At 41.5% G+C, this 21,315-nt stretch overlaps 1 protein-coding gene across 1 annotated transcript in view; it reads right to left on the minus strand.

The window, feature by feature from the left end:
- TULP1 (TUB like protein 1) overlaps positions 1 to 21,315 on the minus strand; it is a 66,796-nt gene that overhangs the window by 34,056 nt on the left and 11,425 nt on the right. Inside the window, exons 2-3 of the mRNA XM_054980411.1 lie at positions 4,306 to 4,417; positions 1,579 to 1,731 (exon numbers count right to left, since the gene is read on the minus strand). Coding sequence (XP_054836386.1) covers positions 1,579 to 1,731; positions 4,306 to 4,417 — 265 coding nt within the window. The remainder of the gene's footprint in view (positions 1 to 1,578; positions 1,732 to 4,305; positions 4,418 to 21,315) is intronic.

Genomic DNA, 21,315 nt, shown 5'->3' on the forward strand with positions numbered 1-21,315 from the left:
CCCCCCCTAAGATGGCGACGAAAAAGCAGAGCCCCGCTATGGGCAAATCTATCTTGGCTGCTTTGCAGGGGAAAGGAGAGTCTCTGGAGGAGCTAGTAAAGCGGTCGGTCGTCGAAGCCATAAAGCCCTTTGTTGACAAGTTAAACGAAACTGATCAAAGGGTTGGCTTAATTGAGAGTGAAGTGAAAACCATTAAGGAAGCAGCAGGGGGGGGCGGAAAAGTCTGCTCAGGAAAATGCAGCACTCATGAGGGCAACAAACAAAGACCTAAAGCTGTTGGAGAACCAACTGATCGGGTTGCAAGTGGATCGTGCTCAGACAATATTGCGTCTCCAGAATGTGAAGGAGGAGGAAAATGGGAATTTAAAGGATCTGGTGTCGGAACTTTTGGCGATACCCGCGAAGGCAACTAAAGAAGAGTTAAAAAGCGCCATTTTGGAAGTCCGTCGGGCTTCTTCAAAATATGCAACGAAGCGTCAGCTGACGCGCGAGATTATTATTGACTTTTCATCTAAGAAGATCCGGGACACCATCCTATATAATTCATACAATGCGGACTTGGACTTTCTGGGCAATAAGGTCAAGATATTGAAGGACGTTCCATTTTTAGCTCAGAAAAGAAGATTTAAATATAAAAGGTTTGCAGCTCTTCTGAGGAAACGTGAAATAAAGTACAAATGGTTATTTCCGGAAGGTATTTGGTTTAGCTATAAAGATCAAGCTCACAAGATAACATCAGAAGATCAGCTAAGGGACTTTGTGTGTAAACACCAAGATTTTCAGCAAGAAGAAGAGGATTTCAAGCCTGAAGGGGGAGGGGAGGAGGGAACTAGCACAGTGACTGTAGCTGTTCAGAGAGAATTGCGACCGAGACCCAGAGGGGGCAAGAAGACCTAATCCTGATTGTAGTTTGTATTTTATAAGATCTACCAATCTAACAGCATTTTACAAAGTTCTAATGTTAAATAATTGCAGTATGAAGGGAATGCATTACTTGTAGATGTAGTGTTTGTGTTGTTATGTGTTGTTTCTTCCCCTTCTCCCTGTTCCCACTTTTTCCCTTTTGTAGTACTAGTAATTAAAAAATAAAAAAACTTCCAAAAAAAGAAAAAAGAAACAGCTCTGGGACACTCTTAACACAACTTCAACTCCTCACTCACATAACAACTCCTCTGCTTTCAACTGGAGGTTATTTAAAAAAACAAAACATCACAGAGACAGAGATCAAAGAGTAGTGCATCCCTCTGGCATCTGTGGCTTGAATCAGATCACAGCCCTGGAGAGCGGAGAATGTAGATGCACAGCTAAGTGTGAGGATAGGATTTATTATTTATTTTTATTTTTATTTATGTTATTTATAGTCCACCTTTCTCACTGAGACTCAAGGTGGGATTATACTGTGTAAGTCAATCTGATCAATGACATGGACATTCAATAAATAATGCCATAGAGTAAGGTTAGCAGGAATTTGAAAACAAGCAGAAATCCAATATGGAGCTAGGGAAAATGCTGAAACAAAGCAAAAGCAGATTGATAAAACATATTAAACGATGTGGAACTATCTACTGGGGGCCTTACCTTGTCTCTTTTTCTGGGTCCTGGCCACACTGAAGTGAGATGATGGGTTTTCCTTCTTTTTCTTAGGATCTTTAATGAATTTAGCATACGGGTCCTTCTCATTTACTACTTCCAGCTTCTCTTCCTTCTTCTTTCTCACTTTTTTGACACCAGCTTGTGACAAGAAACACCATAGTAAGGATGGTCAAAGGGAAAAACTAGGGCGGTACAGACAGAGGGAGATGACATAGCTCGGAGGAAGGGTATTGTGTGAGAGCAGGTTCTAGGATTTGTTTTTGTGGGGGGAGTGAGTAAACTCACAAGATGTTTTGGGAACATGGCCACTAATAACTAATTCTTTTGGGAAACAACAAGCAACCTGCTTTTATGAGACCAGAAACGGCTGCCCCATATTTCTCTTTTCCAATGAATGACAATCAGGAACATTGGTTCCCCCATTACATTTTCCTGATTGAAATCGCCCTCTTCAAGCTGCTATTTGTTATATAGCCACAACTCGTTTAGGGGGGGTGGTTAGATCAGGAAAACAGCAGCCCTAAATCTGGATTTAAATAAAAATATGTCTCCAGAGTGACAGATGTAGGTTATTAGATAGTGGAGGAGCTCTGGCTCAGCGGAAGAGCCTCTGCTTTGCATGCAGAAGGTTCCAGGTTCAATCCCCAACATCTCCAATTTTAAAAGGACCAGGCAGTAGGTCATGAGAAAGACCTCAACCAGAGACTCAACGAAATGCTGCCACCAAGTGCAAATAATACCAACGCCGATGGACCAATTATCTAATTCACTATAAGGCAGTTTCACGTGGGAATTTTGCAGCCCCATTTTGCTGCCCTCATCTTAAGTGAACCTGACTAGAATACTACTGTTACAATATAGGCATGAGACGTGTGCAATGGCTATAACAGATGTGACTATGACAGAATTTGATTTGTGTTGTGCTGAGTTCCTGTAGAGTGCATGTAAAATTTAAAGCACAGTGGGCCAGGTGAGATAGTGTGCAGAATCCATTTTCCACTCCTGCTTTGCCCCCTGAAACAGATGCTCCCCAGTTATTTTTATCGCAACATGTTTTGCTTTAATCTCAAAGACCCACCAAAAGAAAACCAGCTGGAGAGAGAGACAGATCCCTGGGATAAGCATATGGGCATGGAAGGATTTATCCCTCACCCACCGCAGAGCCATACTGTGCTTTCAGCTGCTGTCACTTCACGTGAAAGAGATTTGGCAGCAACCCAGTTCAGACACAGTGAACCAACACAGTTGGCCAACCAGTTCCCCCAGACAGAGGGAACAGGGCATAGAGGGCAAGGCCTCCTCCTGCTGTTGCATCCTGGCTCTGGAACTCAGAGCCAAGCTACAAGTGACGCCTGACACAGGTTGGACACTTGTCAGCTTCCCTCAAGTTTTGATGGGAAATGTAGGTGTCCTGGTCTTGCAGCTGTAATAGAGAGCCAAGGTGAATGTGAAGATTTCCTTGAATCACTATGACTAGTAGCCATTCATGGACCTATCCTAAAACTTATATTGGGTGCAAAATATGTTAGAGTTCTCTTTTGTGTTCCACCAACAATGAGCAACCTTCATTCTCAAAGATAGGTCAAGGATGTGTGTCTGTGCTTAGCAAAATGTGTGGGAATAAGCTAGGATCATCGTGACCTGTTCTTGCAGCTTCTCACAATTACCTTTATAAGAGGCCTCTTTAGTAAGGTTCCTTTATAGCCAGCAAGGTTGTGGGCATTTCTATGCTACTGGAGAGCATAACTGCCCAGGGCTTTATTGAGAATCCGGATGAGCTCATTCCGGCCATTCATTTACTGATATTGATTCACTATATTGATACCCTAACTATTGGCCTGGCAGGTGCATTGGCTTGCAATAAATCCTAAAAAACAATACAATGGGTTCTGTTAAAGCATAAACACAAAATGAGATGCATCACAGCAATCCAGGAACTTCATCCTGTTTGTGTCTTTCTAAGAAGATACATTTGGCTTATGTGCTGAAAAGACAGAAGCCAAGACCCCTCTAGGGAGGGAGTTCCAAAACATGAGCACAAATGCTGAGGAAGCCCTCCTCCTTCTGCCTGCCGGCTTAGCTCCTGATTGCACCACTTAGAGTCAAATTTCCTTTGATAAGAATAAAACAGTTGGCAGAGAGGGAGAGAACTCATATGGGAGATGCTCCTGGAAGTGACCTGGTCCCAGACCACTGAAGAATTTAAAAAGGGAAGAACCAGTAACTGGCAAGGCTATTGGCACAACACATTTCTAGTGCTTAGTCACAGTCAACAGCTGAGCTGCCACACTTTGCACCATGGGATCTTTTAGAGGATATTGAAGGGCATTCTAACAAAATGCACATTACAAGAGTCCATATAATAGGTGCCAATGTAAGCAGAACAGTGGCTAGATTGTCTTTTTCCATTATTTGTTTGTGAAAGTTGCTGACACTCTGAGCTGAGTCCACAGTGATCCCTTACCAGACTGCCAGACAACAGCAAGCCCATATGGAGGAGAGAGAGTTTCGTAGTCAAGAGCATGTTTTATCCCTGATTCAAACCCTGGCATATGAAGTGAGTGTGATCCCACAGACAGACCTGCAAAAAATATTTGCTAGAGACCTTGGAGAGCCAGTGCCAATACAGATGGACAGGTGGTTGGATTCTGTTTAAGACAGCTCTGTGTGTCCATATAGCACAGTTCCTGATAGGCTGGTTGTGTCCCTTACCCTGAGTGGGGAGGCTGGGCTCCTCTGCAGGGCTTGATTCCTCTGGCTTCTTCACTCTGCATTTCTTTGGCTTTGCTTCCTGCGTGGCTTCCTGCTGTTTCTTTTTTGGCTTCTATTTCAGTGGATGTAGCTGTATGGGAAAGCACGAATTCTTTACAGAGAATCAATAGGAAAGTAAGGTCTCCACCCTAGTATGACCCCAGACTTTTAACCAAGTCGCATTTGAAATGACAAGTTTTCGTATAGCTAAAGGCAGCCTAGTAACACACACTTCTCTGGTGTTGAGCTAGTGAAAACCAATAGTCTACAGGTTATACAGAGAGAACCTCCCAGGGCCTTGTATGAACAAGTTCCCTTGCCCTTCCATCACATTTATGGATCTCTTTTGTTAGGAAAGGATCCTATTTCTGACAATGAGATAAAACTTGTTGTGATCAATGCCCGTGTCTGTCAGGACAGTTGGCTGGAGCCTTTTCTTCGAACCATACATTGCTTTGCAGCAGAGAAGGGGTCCAAGGTTCTGTAAGCCCCAGAGAGAAAAAATCATGCCAATGTACTCAGCAGGGGAGGCAGGATTCCCTGCAATACGGGGATGGTTAGCAAAGTCTCCACTACTGGCTGCATCCCAGTCTGTCTATGCAGTGAGGACGTAAGGAATCAAGAACGTTCATTCCCCATGCCCTGACATGAGGCTCTCTGCACAGGACTACACTGTAGCAGAAGAGATACAGAGGAACAAAGTGATGACAAGGCATGAGATGCAGCACTGGTGGGAAATGCCAGCTGAGCACTTTGGTGACCCCCCAGATGACCAACACTCACTTATTGACTCAGGAACTGGGCAGGTCTCACAGCAGTGGTAAGGGCAGTGTGCTCTTCAGCACCATTTCCAATGGCTGCTATTCCCTTGCACTATTCACAAAATTAGTGTAAAACAGAAAAAATAAAAAAGCAAATAGGAAAAAAAGAAAACAGTGCTGGCTACAAAAATACAGGATATCTTGCGTTTTGTAATCTGCCTTGAGTCTCAGAGTCTCCCTATACAAGACAAGACATCTTACACGAGTAGGATCAAGTGAAAGATCACACAGAAAGTAAGGCACTTGAGTGTCCCCATGTAAGATGTCTTGTGTAGAGAGAGTCCCTGTGAGAAAGGTGGGCTATAAATGAAGTAAAAAAATAAAGCTTTTTTCTTTTGCATCCGAAGGCATTGGAAAAGCTGCAGCAGAATCATAATAGAACCACCCTGCTAAAAAGGAAGAATGCTGGCAGTGCCGTATGAAAGTAAAACTGGCCCTGCACTGGGAACATTTGATTATCCTGGAGGGGGATGCATCCTTATTTCCCCTCATAGCCTTGTTAGCTGTGAGAGGAATAGAGAAATATGGCCTTTAGTAACATACATGCATGCATATAGAGTTTATTGTCTATAGCCATAGGCCGTCACAAATTTTCCAAAAATCACATCAACTAATAAACAGTTAACTTCCAGTATCACAATTTTAAAAGGTTAATTAAAATTAATTGAAACAGTACAGTATACTAAACTATCTCAGGAGTCACATAACAGCCTCATTCAGTACCACCTTAGATCCTATCATCTTGCCTTTAGTAAAGTGAAAATTCTCTGATGAAGAGCCATTTGGTGTAAGTCATACTGATAGTTTTCATTAAAGACATTTAAGTAGCACCATGAGTACCAGAATGGCTGCATAGTGAGGTGCAGTCATATTGCTGTATATTCCCCAGTGTAATGTCCTGTCCTTCTGTGTCAACTTTATATGAGATCTCATAGTATTTCAGAACCAATAGTGAGATTACAGCATCTCTCTGAGAACATTTTAATAGAACTAAAACATTTTAGATTCTGAATATTCATAAAAACCTAGGAATTTTTCTTTGGGGCTGCAACCTTTGCAATAATCTGGGACTGTAAGACATTTCACTTTACAATGGCACCTTAAAGCATGAGCTTTCATGAGTCATAGAGCCCTTTCGCACTCAAGTTTAAAAGCGATGGATCTGAGCAGTCAGCCCTATAGCCTTCACACTGGCTTGGAACCCCGCCCCCCTTTTACACTCTCTGCTCCTGATTCGGTCTCACGTTCCCTGCTGCATTTTATATTCACATGTTCTACTGCAAACTTTGTGGGCTACTGAATACATGTCACTTTTTTAAAAAGTTTGAGCATGCTTGGTAAAACTAAGAATCTCCACTCTTTTGGTGCTACACCTCTGAAGATGCCGGCCACAGCTGCTGGCGAAACTTCAGGAACTACAATGCCAAGACCACGGCAATACAGCCCGGAAAACCCACAACAACCAGTCTCCACTCTCTCTGTGCTACCATTTCGAACCCTAACTGTTGAAAGTTTGAGTCTTTTTACTTAGAAGACAGCACAAGAGCAGCTGCACTGAGATTAACACCAATCCTTTCACCCCCTCACTGCCTACTATTCGCAGAATGATCTTCCTTCTCCCCCCTCCCCCACTTTTTTACTGTTCTCTGCAACCAGAGAAGAACAATAAAAGAAAGCTGGTTCTACACAGGGAAGGCTGCAGAACGGAAATGAGTGTGTGTGTGTGTGGGGGGGAACTACTCCATTTAGCCAGGTCCCAACTGAACACTTTAAAGAAAATAATCTTCTTAGGTTTATGTTGGGGAAAGATTCCATTTCCACGACTGTTAAATGCCCACAGTTCTGTTTTAAAGTGCTTGATGCCTCAACGATTCTACTCTTCAGAAGCAGTAAAAAAAATCAGATGGGGAGATGAGAAGGGAAGGGGCAGAGCCAGCACCACCTCTGCTCATCTGGGAAGGAAGCAGTGGAGGCGAGTGATGGGCACAGCTGAGCTGCTACTTGGTGCAACGGTTGCTGCCCAATGACAAAAGAAGCATTAGGGGAGCTGACAAGGGTGGGTGTGGTTAAATCTGCTCTGCCCCATCAACTTGCAATAGGAAAGGAAAAGGGGGGGGCAAACATTTTACACTTACTTTCACCAGCTCAAGCACGAGTCAGCATCTGAGGCAAAAAAAAAAAAAATCGAGATATGTCCGTAGTCAGATACCCCGGGGAAAACGTAACATAGCTCGGAGATGCATCACATGACTAGCTCGGAAGTGTAAAGGGCAGAAAAACTTGGGATGCAAAATGGTAATGAATGCACTGTAAAAACTGAGTGTGAAAGACTTCAGAGCTCAGAAAGAAAGAAAATTATTTCCCCTTTACATAGCACCTGACAAAGTGAGCTCAGACTCATAAAAGCTCGTGCTGGAATAAATGTTAGACTTTAAGGTGCCATTGGACTTCTGTTTTATTTTGCCACAATAGACTACCACAGCTTTGACCTGGTTAGCCCAGGCATTCCCAATCTCATCAGATCTTGGAAGCTAAGTACCAATCAGCATACAAGACAAGACATTGAAAAGTTGGCAAATCAATTCATTTGGAATGGCAGAAAAACCAAGAATAAGGTTTAAAGTACTACAAGATGAAAAAAGAAGAGGTGGTCTGGTGGTACCAAGTATTAAATTATACTATCAAGCAACTGGTTTGGTTTGGATTACAGATTGGATTAAAAACCCAAAGGATAGATTAATTAAGATTAGAAGTGGCTGATTTGACTGAAGGGCTGCATAACTACCTCTGGTTGAAGAGAAGAATAATGATACCGCATAAAAGCCATGTGATAAGAGACAGCTTGATACACGTTTGGGACTCAGTAAGAATGAGGATAAATCCTTTGATGTCACCGATAATGGCCGAATCCACACTCACCTATTACCCGCATTTTTAACAGAAAACTTCCGTTTGTCTCCAATCTGCAAATTTCTCCTCTCTGTTCACATCCATGCTTCAAATGCGTCTTTCTCGTGCGATCCACCGTTCATACAGCCATTGGAAAAACTGCTTTTATGGGCGGGACCTCATCTTCCCGCCCTTTTTTAAAAAAAATTTTGAACGCACTTTTCCATTATTTCGATTTTACCATATGAGGAAACATCATCAAAGCGATATATCACATGAACACTTAGAAAGCAATTCATGCAGGATGGATTAGCCATCGTGGGCTTGAATTGAAATTTGCGATTTTAATTTGAAAAATGACAAAGCAGTCATCCCCTGAAGAAAAAGAAAAATGGCATGAACTCTCTGGATAGTGTGCTGTCAGAGTGATGCCTGCTCAGGTAAGGGGAATTTTTTAGGAATAATATATATTGTCTTTTCCCTGGAGTGTCAGAAGACAACCCAAGGTGCACCTCACAGCTGATAGGAGAGCATGCATGCTTCCTGGAAGGTACACCTTGCAACTAAATCGACATTATCTAGAAAGGCAGGCATGGGAAATGCAATGTTAGAGATTATGCTGCCAAAAGCTCCCCTCTCCATCCCATGGAGAAGATGATAGGAAAACGAGTTTCTAAAACATCTTGGTTTTTTAAGCTAAACCAAAATTGTGTGCTTTGTTTTCCGTGCTTCTCAGAAAAAACAGGTTCAGGTAAATGTTCGTGCGATTCTTTTATCAAAGCTGCAATTTCTTTTTTATCGAATCTTTGGCATAACGATATTATGCTGAATAGAAACCAATGCCTTACTTCATAATTTCGCTATCACATTGATCTTGAGAAAAATAAAAAATAGAAAAAAAACGGGAGTTGCACGAGGCCAGTATTAGGATGGATTGCCACCAAACAGATTTTACCCTCAACCAGATATGATTTCGAAGACATCTGAGTTATGATTCCCACAGAATGAAGGAAAAAATGAGAAACAGGCGTTAACAGACTACGGAGCACTTGATAATAGAATCAGCCAATAGGAACGCAGGGAACGGCCAGAGAGACTTGAATGGGGGTGGTTTAAAAAAAAAGGCGCGTAAATTGCACTTCTAGGTGTTCACGTCCACCGTAAAACTCTTGCAAGAAAACAGTGACTGAAGATCTGAGAGGAATGCGAAAGAAATGCGTGTGGTTTATCAGGTAATGTGACCGGCACTCAGAAATGCGGGGTAAAGGTGGGGAAAATGCGTTAAAAAAGGAGTAATGTGGATTTGACCCATGTCTTCTGTGATAAGAACATTGATAAAAAAAACTTGATAAGTTATAAAGAACATTGATAAAAAGATTAAAGAAAGCTCATAAGAATCACAGAGGCCAATTGAGGGAATTGACTGATTTTGAGAAGATAATCACTCAGAGAAAGAATCACATTTTAGGCTAAATCTATAAACTTTTACTCCAATATGATACAGAAACAGAACAAGTTAAAAACTTGTATGCTAAAATGGATGCAAAATTTGGGATAACATTCCAACAGTGGAAACATTAATGGATTAAGGGCATAAAATTTACAGCAAGCCAAATACTGAGAGAAAATTGGTATAAAATGTTTTTCCAATGGTATATCACCCCAAAAGAAATGGGAAAAAATGGATAAGAAGTATATAGGGAGGTGCTGGAAATGCAAGGAAGCAGATGGTTCCTTTTTCATATGTTGTAGACATGTAAAAAACACCCCCCAAATTTGGAAAGATATACATGCTGAGATTCAGAAGATCTTAAAAGTTGATTTTGTTGTGAAACCTTAGACTATGTTGTTGGAAATAATACTAGATAATTTTGACAGAACACTACATGAATTACTTCGGTATCTGCTGTCAGCAGCAAGAGTGGCAAGCAAATGGCAAGCAAATGAAAAGATGAAGTATGCCTAACCAGGGAAATTTGGAAAGATAAAATGTCAGAATATGCAATTTGAAGAGAAATGGGGAAATTACTTTGCTAGCAACAGATAAAATTTGGAAAGAAATATAGAAATAAGAAGTATCAATCCCGCAAATTTGAATATGATTATGTCTTACCATTTGTTACGGCCTTTGGCCAATTGCAATAAATTTAAGAAACTAGAAACTAGATTATATATAGGCATGTCTTTCAATCTGACTGTAAGATAATTAGTTAAATTAAGATAACCGGTAGAATACAATCCATGATAGATAACATTGAAATATTGTTAAGAAATCAGCATTGAAATATTGTTAAGAAATATGTAAGTAAAAGGTAATGATAAGATAGGGGTAATAATGAGTTTTTCTTTTTCCTAAGATAAGGAGTAGAAATAGGTTTGAATTCTGTATGTGTTGTTTATTTAAAAATATATATCTTAAATAGTCTCAAATATTGTTCTAACACTTCTAAATGTTATAAGATTTTTGTACTCTGTACTTTGATAACCCTTGTAGCGCACAGCTTTGTGTTTTTTTCTCTTGTCTCTTTCTCTTGTCCTCTTTTTTTCTGTATCCCCTTTCTGTTCTAATAAAATAAAATATTTAATTAAAAAAAAGATCTTGGAAGCTAAGCAGGGTTAGCCTTGATTAGTAATTGGATGGGAGTCCTTTAAAGAAGACCAGGATTGCAGAGACAGGCAACAGCCAACCATCTCTGTTTGCCTCTTGCCCTGAAAACCCCAACAAGGGTTGCCAGAAGTCAGCTATGACTTGAGGGCAGTTTCCTCCACCACCAGACTAACATGGCCATTAGGGTTCCCAGGTGCCTGCCAGTGGTGGGCAAACTCCCAGGGTTTTGCCCCCTCATCCACCAATTGCCCAGTTATTGGTGGGAGGGGGCAAGCTCCCAGAGTTTGCCCGCCATTGGCAGGGACCTCAGGAATGCATGCTCCCAACCAGCATGGTGACATCACTTCCTGAAGTGACGTTGTCGTGCCAGCCACAGGAGCATTCCTGCACTTCATTTCATGTCAATTTGGGCCCCAAACGGGCTGAATCAGCCCCATGTGGAGCGTGGGAGCGCTTGCACAGTTGGCATGATGACGCCACTACCGGAAGTGACATCGTTGCATCAGCCATGGGGTGTGCACATGTGAAGAGAATCCTCGTGAGCAGCATGAGGTAAGTGCCAGCTCTCCCTACCACCTGGCAACCCTAATGGCCACCCCGCTAGATCTCCCAAAGGAAGTCCTTTGTCTATCTGCTGGATGAAGAGTTAGTGGAAGGGGTCATTAGATCCCGCCATCTTTTGGAATAGTTTGTTTGTATTAGTAGGATCCAGGATTTTTTTCCTATATCAGATTGTGTTCATGAGGAGACCCAAAAGATATTAGACCTGTCATTGTGATGTTTAGCTTCAGTCTCTAGTAGGCAGTGACATTCTTATGTCCATTTTATTTTGTTTACATAGAAGTAACATTTATTGTGATTTCTTATCCTTTTGACTTAATATTATATTTAGTACATTTCTACCCTTCCTCCAAGGAGCTCAAAGTGGAGTACTACTTTCCTCCGTTTTATCCTTACAAGAACCCCATGAGGAGGGTTAGAACAAGAGTGTGGGACTGGCCCAAGGTCACTCAGCACAAGCTTCCATGGCAGAGTGGGGATTTGAGGTTGTTTCTCCCAGATCATAGGAGAACTATGATCTACTACACCATGTTGTAGACATGGTATACTAATCACTACACCATGTTGTTTCATGTCTGTAAACAATTAATAACTATACTGAAAGTTAAATATTGGCAATGTATATGGGATAGCAATGTTTCCATGAATATTCAGAATCTAAAATGAGAAAATTTTAAGAAGGTAGCTTTGTTTCAGTTCTATTAAAACTTTCTCAGAGAGATGCTATAATCTTACTGTTGGTTATGAAATACTATGTAATCTCATATAAAGTTGACACAGGACAGAACATCACACTGGGGAATGTATAGCAATGTGTCTGTGCCTCACTGTGCAGCCATTCTGGTACTCATGGTCCCATTGGTAGTGAGTGTGAAAGGTGATACAAGTGTGATGGGATACTTTTAAGCTGCCTGAGCTCAAACCCGCAGGTACAGCAACCTCCCAGTTTGTTTGATGGTGCAGTGACTCAGAGAGAGGGGGAGAGAAAGAAAGAAAGAAAATTTCCCACTCCTGCACCAGGATGAAGCAAGTGTTAGAGTCCCTAGCCTCATTTTCTCACACGCTGAATTTCTGTTTATTTTCCTTTGACAGAGAAATACTTTCTCTGATGGAAGGAGAGTGTTGGATCCAACCCCACTGTCTTCTCAGACTTAATTAACAGAGTTCATACAACATTGGTTTCATTAGAAAAAACACACGCCTTCAACTTATTAAGACTCAAAAGTCTTAATGTAGCTAGAGACCTCCAAACTTGAGGGTGCCTGTCACTGAAATAATATAATTCAATGATGATAGTGATCATAAGATATACTACTACTATTCCTAATTAATAATAATAAAGCAACTTACCAGACAGGAATCCCATTGATAGCAAACAGGGAAACAAGTGACAAGCCATTTATTAATTTGATGGGTCAATACAGGTGACAGAAGACCACTTGCTCACATGGAGGCAACCTCAGTCTTCAATTGGGGATGCAGAGACAATCATTTGCTGTTTAGGCAAGGAGCATGAGTGACATCCCACAATATGCTGTGCTCTAGCCTTGATCCTTCCCAGTAGGTGAGTACAGAGTTAGGGACATTTAAATCTGTTGAATTCAGTGTGGTTATTTATGTAAATAAATACCACAGTGTTTTAACAGTACAAACTTAATGAGGGAGACTTGCTGAATCACAAAATTCTGTTTTTCCCTCTCCTTTTTTGATATGCACCCCAATGCTGAAAAGGGAGAGTGTGCTTAACTTCAAACAAACAAACAAACTTAAGAAAAGGTCCCATATTAACAGGGCTATGATGAAGGGAAAAGGAGGGAGTCCTGCAATTCAATTTTCTTTCTGAAGGGCTGCCTGAGTGCTTGTGTATTACCGTGATCCATTCCCTCAGATTACTTCACAAACAACTTCAAGTTTCCTGTGTAAGGTGAAGATTGTATTCTTCTTCTCCACCTGGTATCATAATCTGTTTATTCAATTGAAACAGTGTGACTATAAAAAACTAGAGGGAAGAGGGTTGGTAGCATGTGAGATGCACAAATTGCCTACAAAGAGCAAAGTGTTTCATTTTAAATAAAGAGAAAGTTGAAAATATTGAGTCACATATCCTTCTAATACACACACAAAAGAAGGCAGCAGCGTTATCTGTTCATGCAACTCATGACTCACCTTTATAATACATTGGATGTGCCTCAGTTTAAACATGCAGTTACACACACATGTGGCTAAATGAAGGGAAATCACAATGGCTCTCACTGGAGTGGGCAAAGATTAGGGTAAATCTGATTATGATTCTATGGAACACAAGTGGTATGTAAAGAGATTTAGGCTGCAATCCTGGAAGCAAGCCCCATTGAAGAACATGGGACTTACTTCTGAATAGACTTCTGAGTAGCCCTTTGTAAGATTACTCCCTTACTCTGCAATCCCATGCAGAGTTATTCTACTGTATTGAAGTCAATCTATGAAGTGCTCATAAATAGCTTGTAAGAACACAGTTTCTCTGAAACTGAGATCACTCAGATGCAATAAAGGGAGGCAACAGATGGATCAGATTAGGTATGATGTGTCTAATCCCATTTCATCAAGGGCTATAAATAGTTATTATTGATCAAATACAAATTGTGAATCTTTGGCAAAAAATATTTAGGAAATAGATACTAGGAGCCAGCAGCTTAATTCAAGGGGGAATTAACTGATCCTCTTCTCAGTTCTGCAGTACAAACTGGAAGACGTAGACTAAGGCAACGCTATAGTCCACTGGAGCTCAAAAATCATTTTGAGGTGCTTGAGATGGAGACAAGAGTGGAAGGAGAACCACAAAGACCTGGACGAGGCAGTGAAGAGGACATGGGGCCACACGAAGAGAAAGAAAACAGAAAGTGGTGGTCATCAGGGACTCTCTGCTCAGGGGTATGGAATTTCATGTGTCCAGGTCAGATCCCCTACTCCGAGAGATGTGTTGCTTGCTGGGGGGGGAGGGGGGGAGAATTTGGGATATTATAGACTGACTGCCGAAACTGATCAGACCAACTGATCAGTACCCATTTGTGCTGGTTCACGTAGGAACGAATGACACAGCCACGAATACCATCACAAGAATTAAAGAGGACTATGAAGCTCTTGGAAGGCAGTTGAAGACATTGGGGGCACAGGTGATATTCTCTTCTATCCTTCCTGTCAAAGGAAGAGGAATGTGAAGGGAGCAGATCATACTCGAGGTGAATAGTTGGCTGAGGTGGTGGTACCGGCAGGAGCACTTTGGGTTCTGGGACCATGGGATAAGTTTTCTTAGAGAAGGCCTTCTAGCACATGATGGGCTTCACCTCTCAAGGTCAGGGAAGAAAATGTTTGGAAAGAACCTGGAGAGCTTCATCAGGAGAGCTTTAAACTGATGCTGCAAGGGGAAGGGGACAATCAACATGGGGATTTCAATGAAGAAGTGATAACAGCGAGGGCCCACCTGGGTATGACAGATCAAACAAAGGTACAAGGCTACAAGTTCCTATATACCAATGCCTGAAGGATGGGTAATAAGAAGGAAGAGCTTGAGCTTCTCTTGCAAACAGGGGCTACAATATAGTAGGAATTACTGAGACTTGGTGGAATGATTCCCATGACTGGAATGTGATAGTGGATGGGTACGAATTGTTCAAGAAAAACTGGAAGGGTAGAAAAGGAGGCGGAGTGGCATTGTATGTGAGGAGAGGGCTTGATTGTCAAGAAGTTATGGAGAATGGGGTGGACAGCCCAGTGGAAAGCATATGGGTGGAAACAGGGCCGGCGCCAGAGGTTTCAGCGCCTGCGGCGGCGGGCGCGCACGCGCCCCACGGGAGGCGTGATGACGTCATCGCAGACGTCATCACGCACCACAGGGGGGCTGGGCTGCGCGCGGACCGCCGAGCGCAGAAGCTGCGGGCTGCTGCTGGAGCAGCGCGTGGAGGCTGATCCGTGCGCTGCCCCAGCAGCAGCTCACAGCTTCTGCGTTCGGCTGGGGCGGAGGAGCGCGCAGCTGAGCTGGCGTGGCTGGCTGCAGCAGTAGCTGTAGCCAGCCAGGCAGCCCCGTGCCTCCGCCGCCACATGCCCCAGCCGAGTGCAGAAGCTGCGGGCTGCTGCTGTAGCAGCGCGCAGAGGCTGCTCCGTGCGCCGCCCCAGCAGCAGCTCACAGCTTCTGCGCCCGGCTGGGGCGGAGGAGCGCGCAGCTGAGCTGGCGTGGCTGGCTACAGCTGCTGCTGCAGCCAGCCAGCCAGCCAGCTCCGTGCTGCTGCCGCCACGCGCCTCAGCTGGGCGCAGAAGCCGCGAGCCGCTGCTCGAGCGGCGCACAGAGGCTGCGCCCGGCTGAGGTGTGTGGCGGCGGCGGCGGCAGCAAGGGGCTGGCTGGCTGGCTGGCTGCAGCAGTAGCTACAGGCGGCCCTGTCATGCCAGCTTCGCTGCGCGCGCCTCTGCCCCAACACCCCCTCCAGCGCCCCTCCAGTGCCCGCGCGCCCGAGGCCACCGCCTACCTGGCCTCCATGGGCGCGCCGCCCCTGGGTGGAAATAAGGGGAGGAAGGACAAAGGGTACTGTTGTTGGAATCTGCTACAGACTGCCTGACTAGGGAGAGGAAACAGATGCTGCCCTCCTTGAACAGATTGGTTGTCAGTTCTAGGGATGGCAGTCCATGCAGATAGATCCCTAAACCCCTCACAGCAAGCACTCCAGTGTCTTGGATGAAAAGATTTTATTATAGAGATCTGTTAAGTTCACAGGTACATCCAAAGATGGGTAAGTTGACAGGAATGGGGTTACACAGATGTACTTGGATATAAGGAGCATGATTCCACCCTCCCCCTTGAGCAGTTAGCAACTAGGCAGGAAAATACCAAATTCTCATGAGAAACACAATAGCTTTGTCTGGGCAGAGAAAGGCAGAAGATTACAAGGAATTTAACTCCCTCTGTCTCTTGCGAAGAGTTACAGTATAGTACAAGGTCAACAAGCAAACTCCAGAGATAACAGCCTCAGCATTAGTACTTTTGTTTTCAGGCAGGCCAAAGATGGCATTATAATGGTTACAGTATATGAGCATAATATGAGAGCATACAGGCACACAGTGTGATCAAATCAATACAGAGAGCAGAGAATATATGAATGGCATGGATGAATGGTAGGCAGACATGACATTGGTAGAGTATCTAGATATCAGAACCTTATAATTATGGGTGACTTCAGCTTCCCCAAAGTGTGCTGGGAGACAAGCTCAGCAAAGTGACAAGGATCACGCAACTTCCTGACCTGCCTAGCTGATAATTTCCTTTTTCAAATGGAGGAAGCTACAAGGGGCTCAGCCACACTAGACTTAATATTAACCAACAGGGAAGAATTGGTAGATGGGGTGAAGGTGGTGGGGACCTTAGGGGGAAGTAACCATGTCCTCCTTGAATTCCAGTTGCTGTAGGGGCCCAAGGAAGTTCGTAGCCAGACTCGTAGGTTAGATTTTCATAGGGCCGACTTCAATGAACTCAGAGGCTTGATGAGAGTTGTTCCGTGGGGGAGTGTGCTGGAAGGGAAAGGAGCAAGTGAAGGGTGGGCTCTTCTCAAACATGAGCTTTTGCAAGCTCAAGCCCTCACTATTGCAGCAAGACGGAAACATGGTAAGGGCTCCAAGAAATCAATGTGGATGAACAGACAGCTCCAGAATAAGCTAAGGGAGAAAAAAGAAATGTTCAGGAAATGGAGAGAAGGACAGACCTCTAAAGAGGAATATATGAGGGTTACTAGGTACTGCAGATCAGCCATCAGAGAAGCCAAAGCTCAGTATGAGCTGAATCTGGCCAGGGGGGCACGCTACAATAAGAAAAACTTCTACAGATGTGAGAAGCAAATGCAAGGTAAAAGAGGCAATTGGACTGCTGTTGGGAGTAGGAGGAGAAATGCTGATGGAGAACAGAGAAAAGGCCGACAGACTTTTTTTTAAAAAATTTTTTTATATAGTTAATACATACACTCCCCATCATACCTAATTTATTTCAACCCCCACCCTTTCCCTCCCCCCTCCTTGTAGACTTCCAACAGCTTTCCAACCCTTAACCTATCTTATTACTTAACTTATTTTCAATTATATTCTTCTAAATCATATATGTATTATATCTCTTACTCTAAGCATATTCAAATTCTCTTATATATACTATATCAAATCCACTAATATATCCATTCTCTACATCACTATTTAAACTGTATATTTTTGATAAAGTCTCCTTAATGGTAATACTAGCTTAGGTTAATTGATAGCTAAATTTTCCCATTAATGGTAAAGTTACTTCTCTCTTCTATTTAAAACATCACAAATTAATAGTTCTCAAACTGCCACAGTCCTCCTTTCACATCCCATTTTTTTTCTAAATATTGTTTCAATTTCCCCCAATCTGCAATATATTCTCCTGGATCAAGATCTTTAAGTTTTCTTGTCATTTTGTCCATCTCAGCCATGTACAGCAATTTGTAAATCCAATCTTCTGTAGTTGGTATTTCTTGTACTTTCCATTTCTGCGCATATAAAAGTCTTGCTGCTGTAATCATGTAAAATAACAATGTTCTGTACTGCATTGGAACATCTTCCATTCCCAAGTTCAGTAGCAGCAATTCTGGGTTCTTATTTATTTGGGTTTGCAAAACCTCATTAATTACTTCAATTATATCTCCCCAGTATTGCTTAGCTACCTCACAAGTCCACTACATGTGGTATAATGATCCTTCATGCTTTTTACATTTCCAGCATCTATCTGACATATTAGTATTTCCTAGCGCAATTTTCTTTGGTGTTAAATACCACCTATACATCATCTTATATACATTCTCTTTAATATTCGTACAAGTTGAAATCTTCAATGTATTTTTCCACAAATGCTCCCAGGCTTCCATTGTTATTTCTTTATGAAAATTTATTGCCCATTTCACCATCTGGACTTTAACTGTTTCATCTTCCGTGTGCCATTTTAGAAGTATTTTATAAATTTTCGAGATTTCTTTTTTACCTTCTTGTAAAATCACTTCTTCTAGTTCTGAATTTTCCAATCTTATTCCTCCTTTTGAGCAGTCCGAGTTGTAAAGATCTCTGATTTGCCTATATTGAAACCATCCATAATGGGGAGATAACTCTTCTTCCGTTTTTATTTTTAACATTTTATGTTCCATTAATGTTATCTCTTTATAAGTTAAACATTGTTGTTCATTATAAACAGCTCTCGGATCTATTACTTCGTATGGTACCACCCATGAGGGGATTCCATCTTCCATATAGTCCTTATATTTCTTCCAGATTTTGAAAAGGCTTCTTCTAATATAATGATGCAAAAACATAGAGTCCGCTTTTACTTTATCGTACCACAAATAGGCATGCCATCCAAACAGTTTTTTATATCCCTCCAGAGCCAGCAGTTTACGGTCTTTTAACGTTATTCAGTCTTTTAGCCATACCAAATATTGCTTCATAGTATAATCTTATATTTGGCAGTTGCAGTCCACCTCTTTCTTTCGAATCTTGTAATACTTTCATTTTCACACGGGGTTTCTTGCCTGCCCACACAAAGTCTGAGATTTTCCTTTGCCATTTCTCAAATTGTTTGAAGTCGCGGATAATTGGGATTGTTTGCAACAACAACATCACACGTAGTAACACATTCATCTTCACTGCTGCTATTCTTCCCAACCATGACAATTTTAATTTATTCAATTTTATCAAATCTCTTTCTATTTGTAGCCACAGTTTCTCATAGTTATTTTTAAATAAGTCTATACTTTTCGCAGTCAGCTCAATACCTAGATACTTCACTTTATTAGTTACCTCACAATCCGTTATCTCCATTAGTTCTTGCTGTTTTTGTCATCATATTCTTACACATCATATTCGTGTCATCATATTCTTACACAATATCTTTGACTTCTTTTTGTTCACATAAAATCCAGCCAAGTCTCCAAATTCCTTTATTTTATCTATTATTTTTGGCATGTTGTCTATTGGATCTTCTACTATTAACATTACATCATCCGCAAATGCTCTGACTTTGTAGGAAAATTCCTTTATTTTTATGCCTCGAATTGTATCGTCCTCTTGTATTTGAATCAACAATATTTCCAAAATCAGAATAAACAACAATGGAGACAAGGGCAGCCCTGTCTTGTACCTTTGCTTATTTTCAGTTTTTTGGTCAAATCATCATTCACTACAATCGCTGCACACTGGTCTTTATAAATTTCTTTCACTGCTTGTATGAACTTTTCTCCCATTTGCAGCTTTTCCATAGTGGCAAACATAAAGTCCCAATTCAGATTGTCAAATGCTTTTTTCGCGTCCACGAAAAAGAAACCAACTTCCTTATCACAATGCTTATCATAGTATTCAGTAGCGTTTATTACTGTCCTTAGGTTATCCTTAATTTGTCTATTAGGTAGAAATCCAGCCTGTTCTTCTGCAATAAATTCCAACAGCCATCCCTTTAACCTCTCCGCCAAAATTTTTGCAAATATCTTGTAATCATTATTCAACAACGAAATTGGCCGATAATTTTTAACATTAGTCAGACCTTGTCCGTCTTTCGGAATCAACGATATGTTGGCTTCATTCCATGAGTCAGGAATCCTTTGGCCTTGCAAGATTTCATTCATTACCTCTCTTAAAAAAGGTGCCAGTTCATTAGCCATCATTTTGTAGAACTCTGCCGTTATTCCATACGGACCTGGTGCTTTCCCTAATTTAATTGATTGTATACCTTCTTTTATTTCTTCCTCTGTCACTTCCCTGTTTAACTTTTCTTTCCATTCCTCTGACATCATTGGAAGCTTCGTTTTCTCCAAATATTCCACTATTGAATCTCTATTCACCTCCCTTTTTTGGTACAATTTTGCATAAAATTTTTAAAAAGCTTTACTAATAGCTGGTTGATCCAACAGTATTTTGTCCTCTTCTTGGATTTTAATTATAGTTTTCTTCTTTTTTTTCTTTTTTAATTGCCAAGCTAAATATTTCCCAGGTTTGTTTGCGCCCTCAAATGATTTTTTATTCATTTTTTTCAAATTCCACTCCAATTCTTTATTATTCATTGCCGTCAATTGTTCCTGCAGAATTTTTATATCCTGATATATTTTCTTCTTCCCTGGTCTTTTCTTAAGTTGTATCTCTTTGGCTTTGATTTTTTCCATAATTTCATATCTCTTTTCTTCCTTACTCCTTCTGTCTCTTGCATTTAAGTCCATTAATATTCCTCTTGTCACAGCTTTGTATGTGTCCCATACCTTGTAAGTTGGCACGTCCTTATTCATGTTATATTGTATAAAGAACTTGGTCTCTCTTCGTAGCAACGCCATATTATCTTCTATCTGCAGCAAATCCTCATTTATCCTCCATCCTCTTCTTTTAGTATTTTTCCCAAATTTCCACATAACTGGATTGTGATCTGAGCCTACCTTGGGCATTATCTCCACATCCTTAGTCCATATCGCCAATTCCTTGGAGGCCCAGATCATGTCGATTCTTGATAATGTAAAATGTCTTGCTGAATAAAATGTGTATTGTCTATTTTTGGGGTTTTGTCTCCTCCATACATCCTCCAGACTTTCTTGTTCTTTAATCACAAAAAAAGGTTTTGGCAAAAGTCCTCTTTTTTTATGTGCACTTTTAGATTTCTTGTCTTCTTCCAAGTTTGTAACTCCATTGAAGTCGCCTGCCAGAATTATTTGATCATAGGTCAGTTCATCTAACTGTTTCTGTAAGTCCTTGAAAATTTTTTCTTTTGCACCGTTAGGCGCATAAATTCCAATCACCAAAGTCTTCTTTGAATTCCAAATTATTTCCATTGCTATGTACCTGGCTTCTGTATCACATAGAACTAATTTAGGCTGCAGCTCTTCCTTTATATACAATACAACTCCCCTCTTCTTCTTTTTGGAAGCCGCTGCAAATTCATTTTCAAGTTTTGCAAGTTTTAAATATTTTACATCCTGCTTTTTAATATGTGTCTCTTGCAAACACACTATATTACATTTTTGTTTTAAAAGGCAGTGGAATATAATCTTGCGTTTAGAAGGTGAATTTAGTCCGTTTACATTCCAAGATATAATT

Source organism: Eublepharis macularius, chromosome 5 (assembly GCF_028583425.1).
Source record: "Eublepharis macularius isolate TG4126 chromosome 5, MPM_Emac_v1.0, whole genome shotgun sequence".
Classification (NCBI taxonomy): Eukaryota; Metazoa; Chordata; class Lepidosauria; order Squamata; family Eublepharidae; genus Eublepharis; species Eublepharis macularius.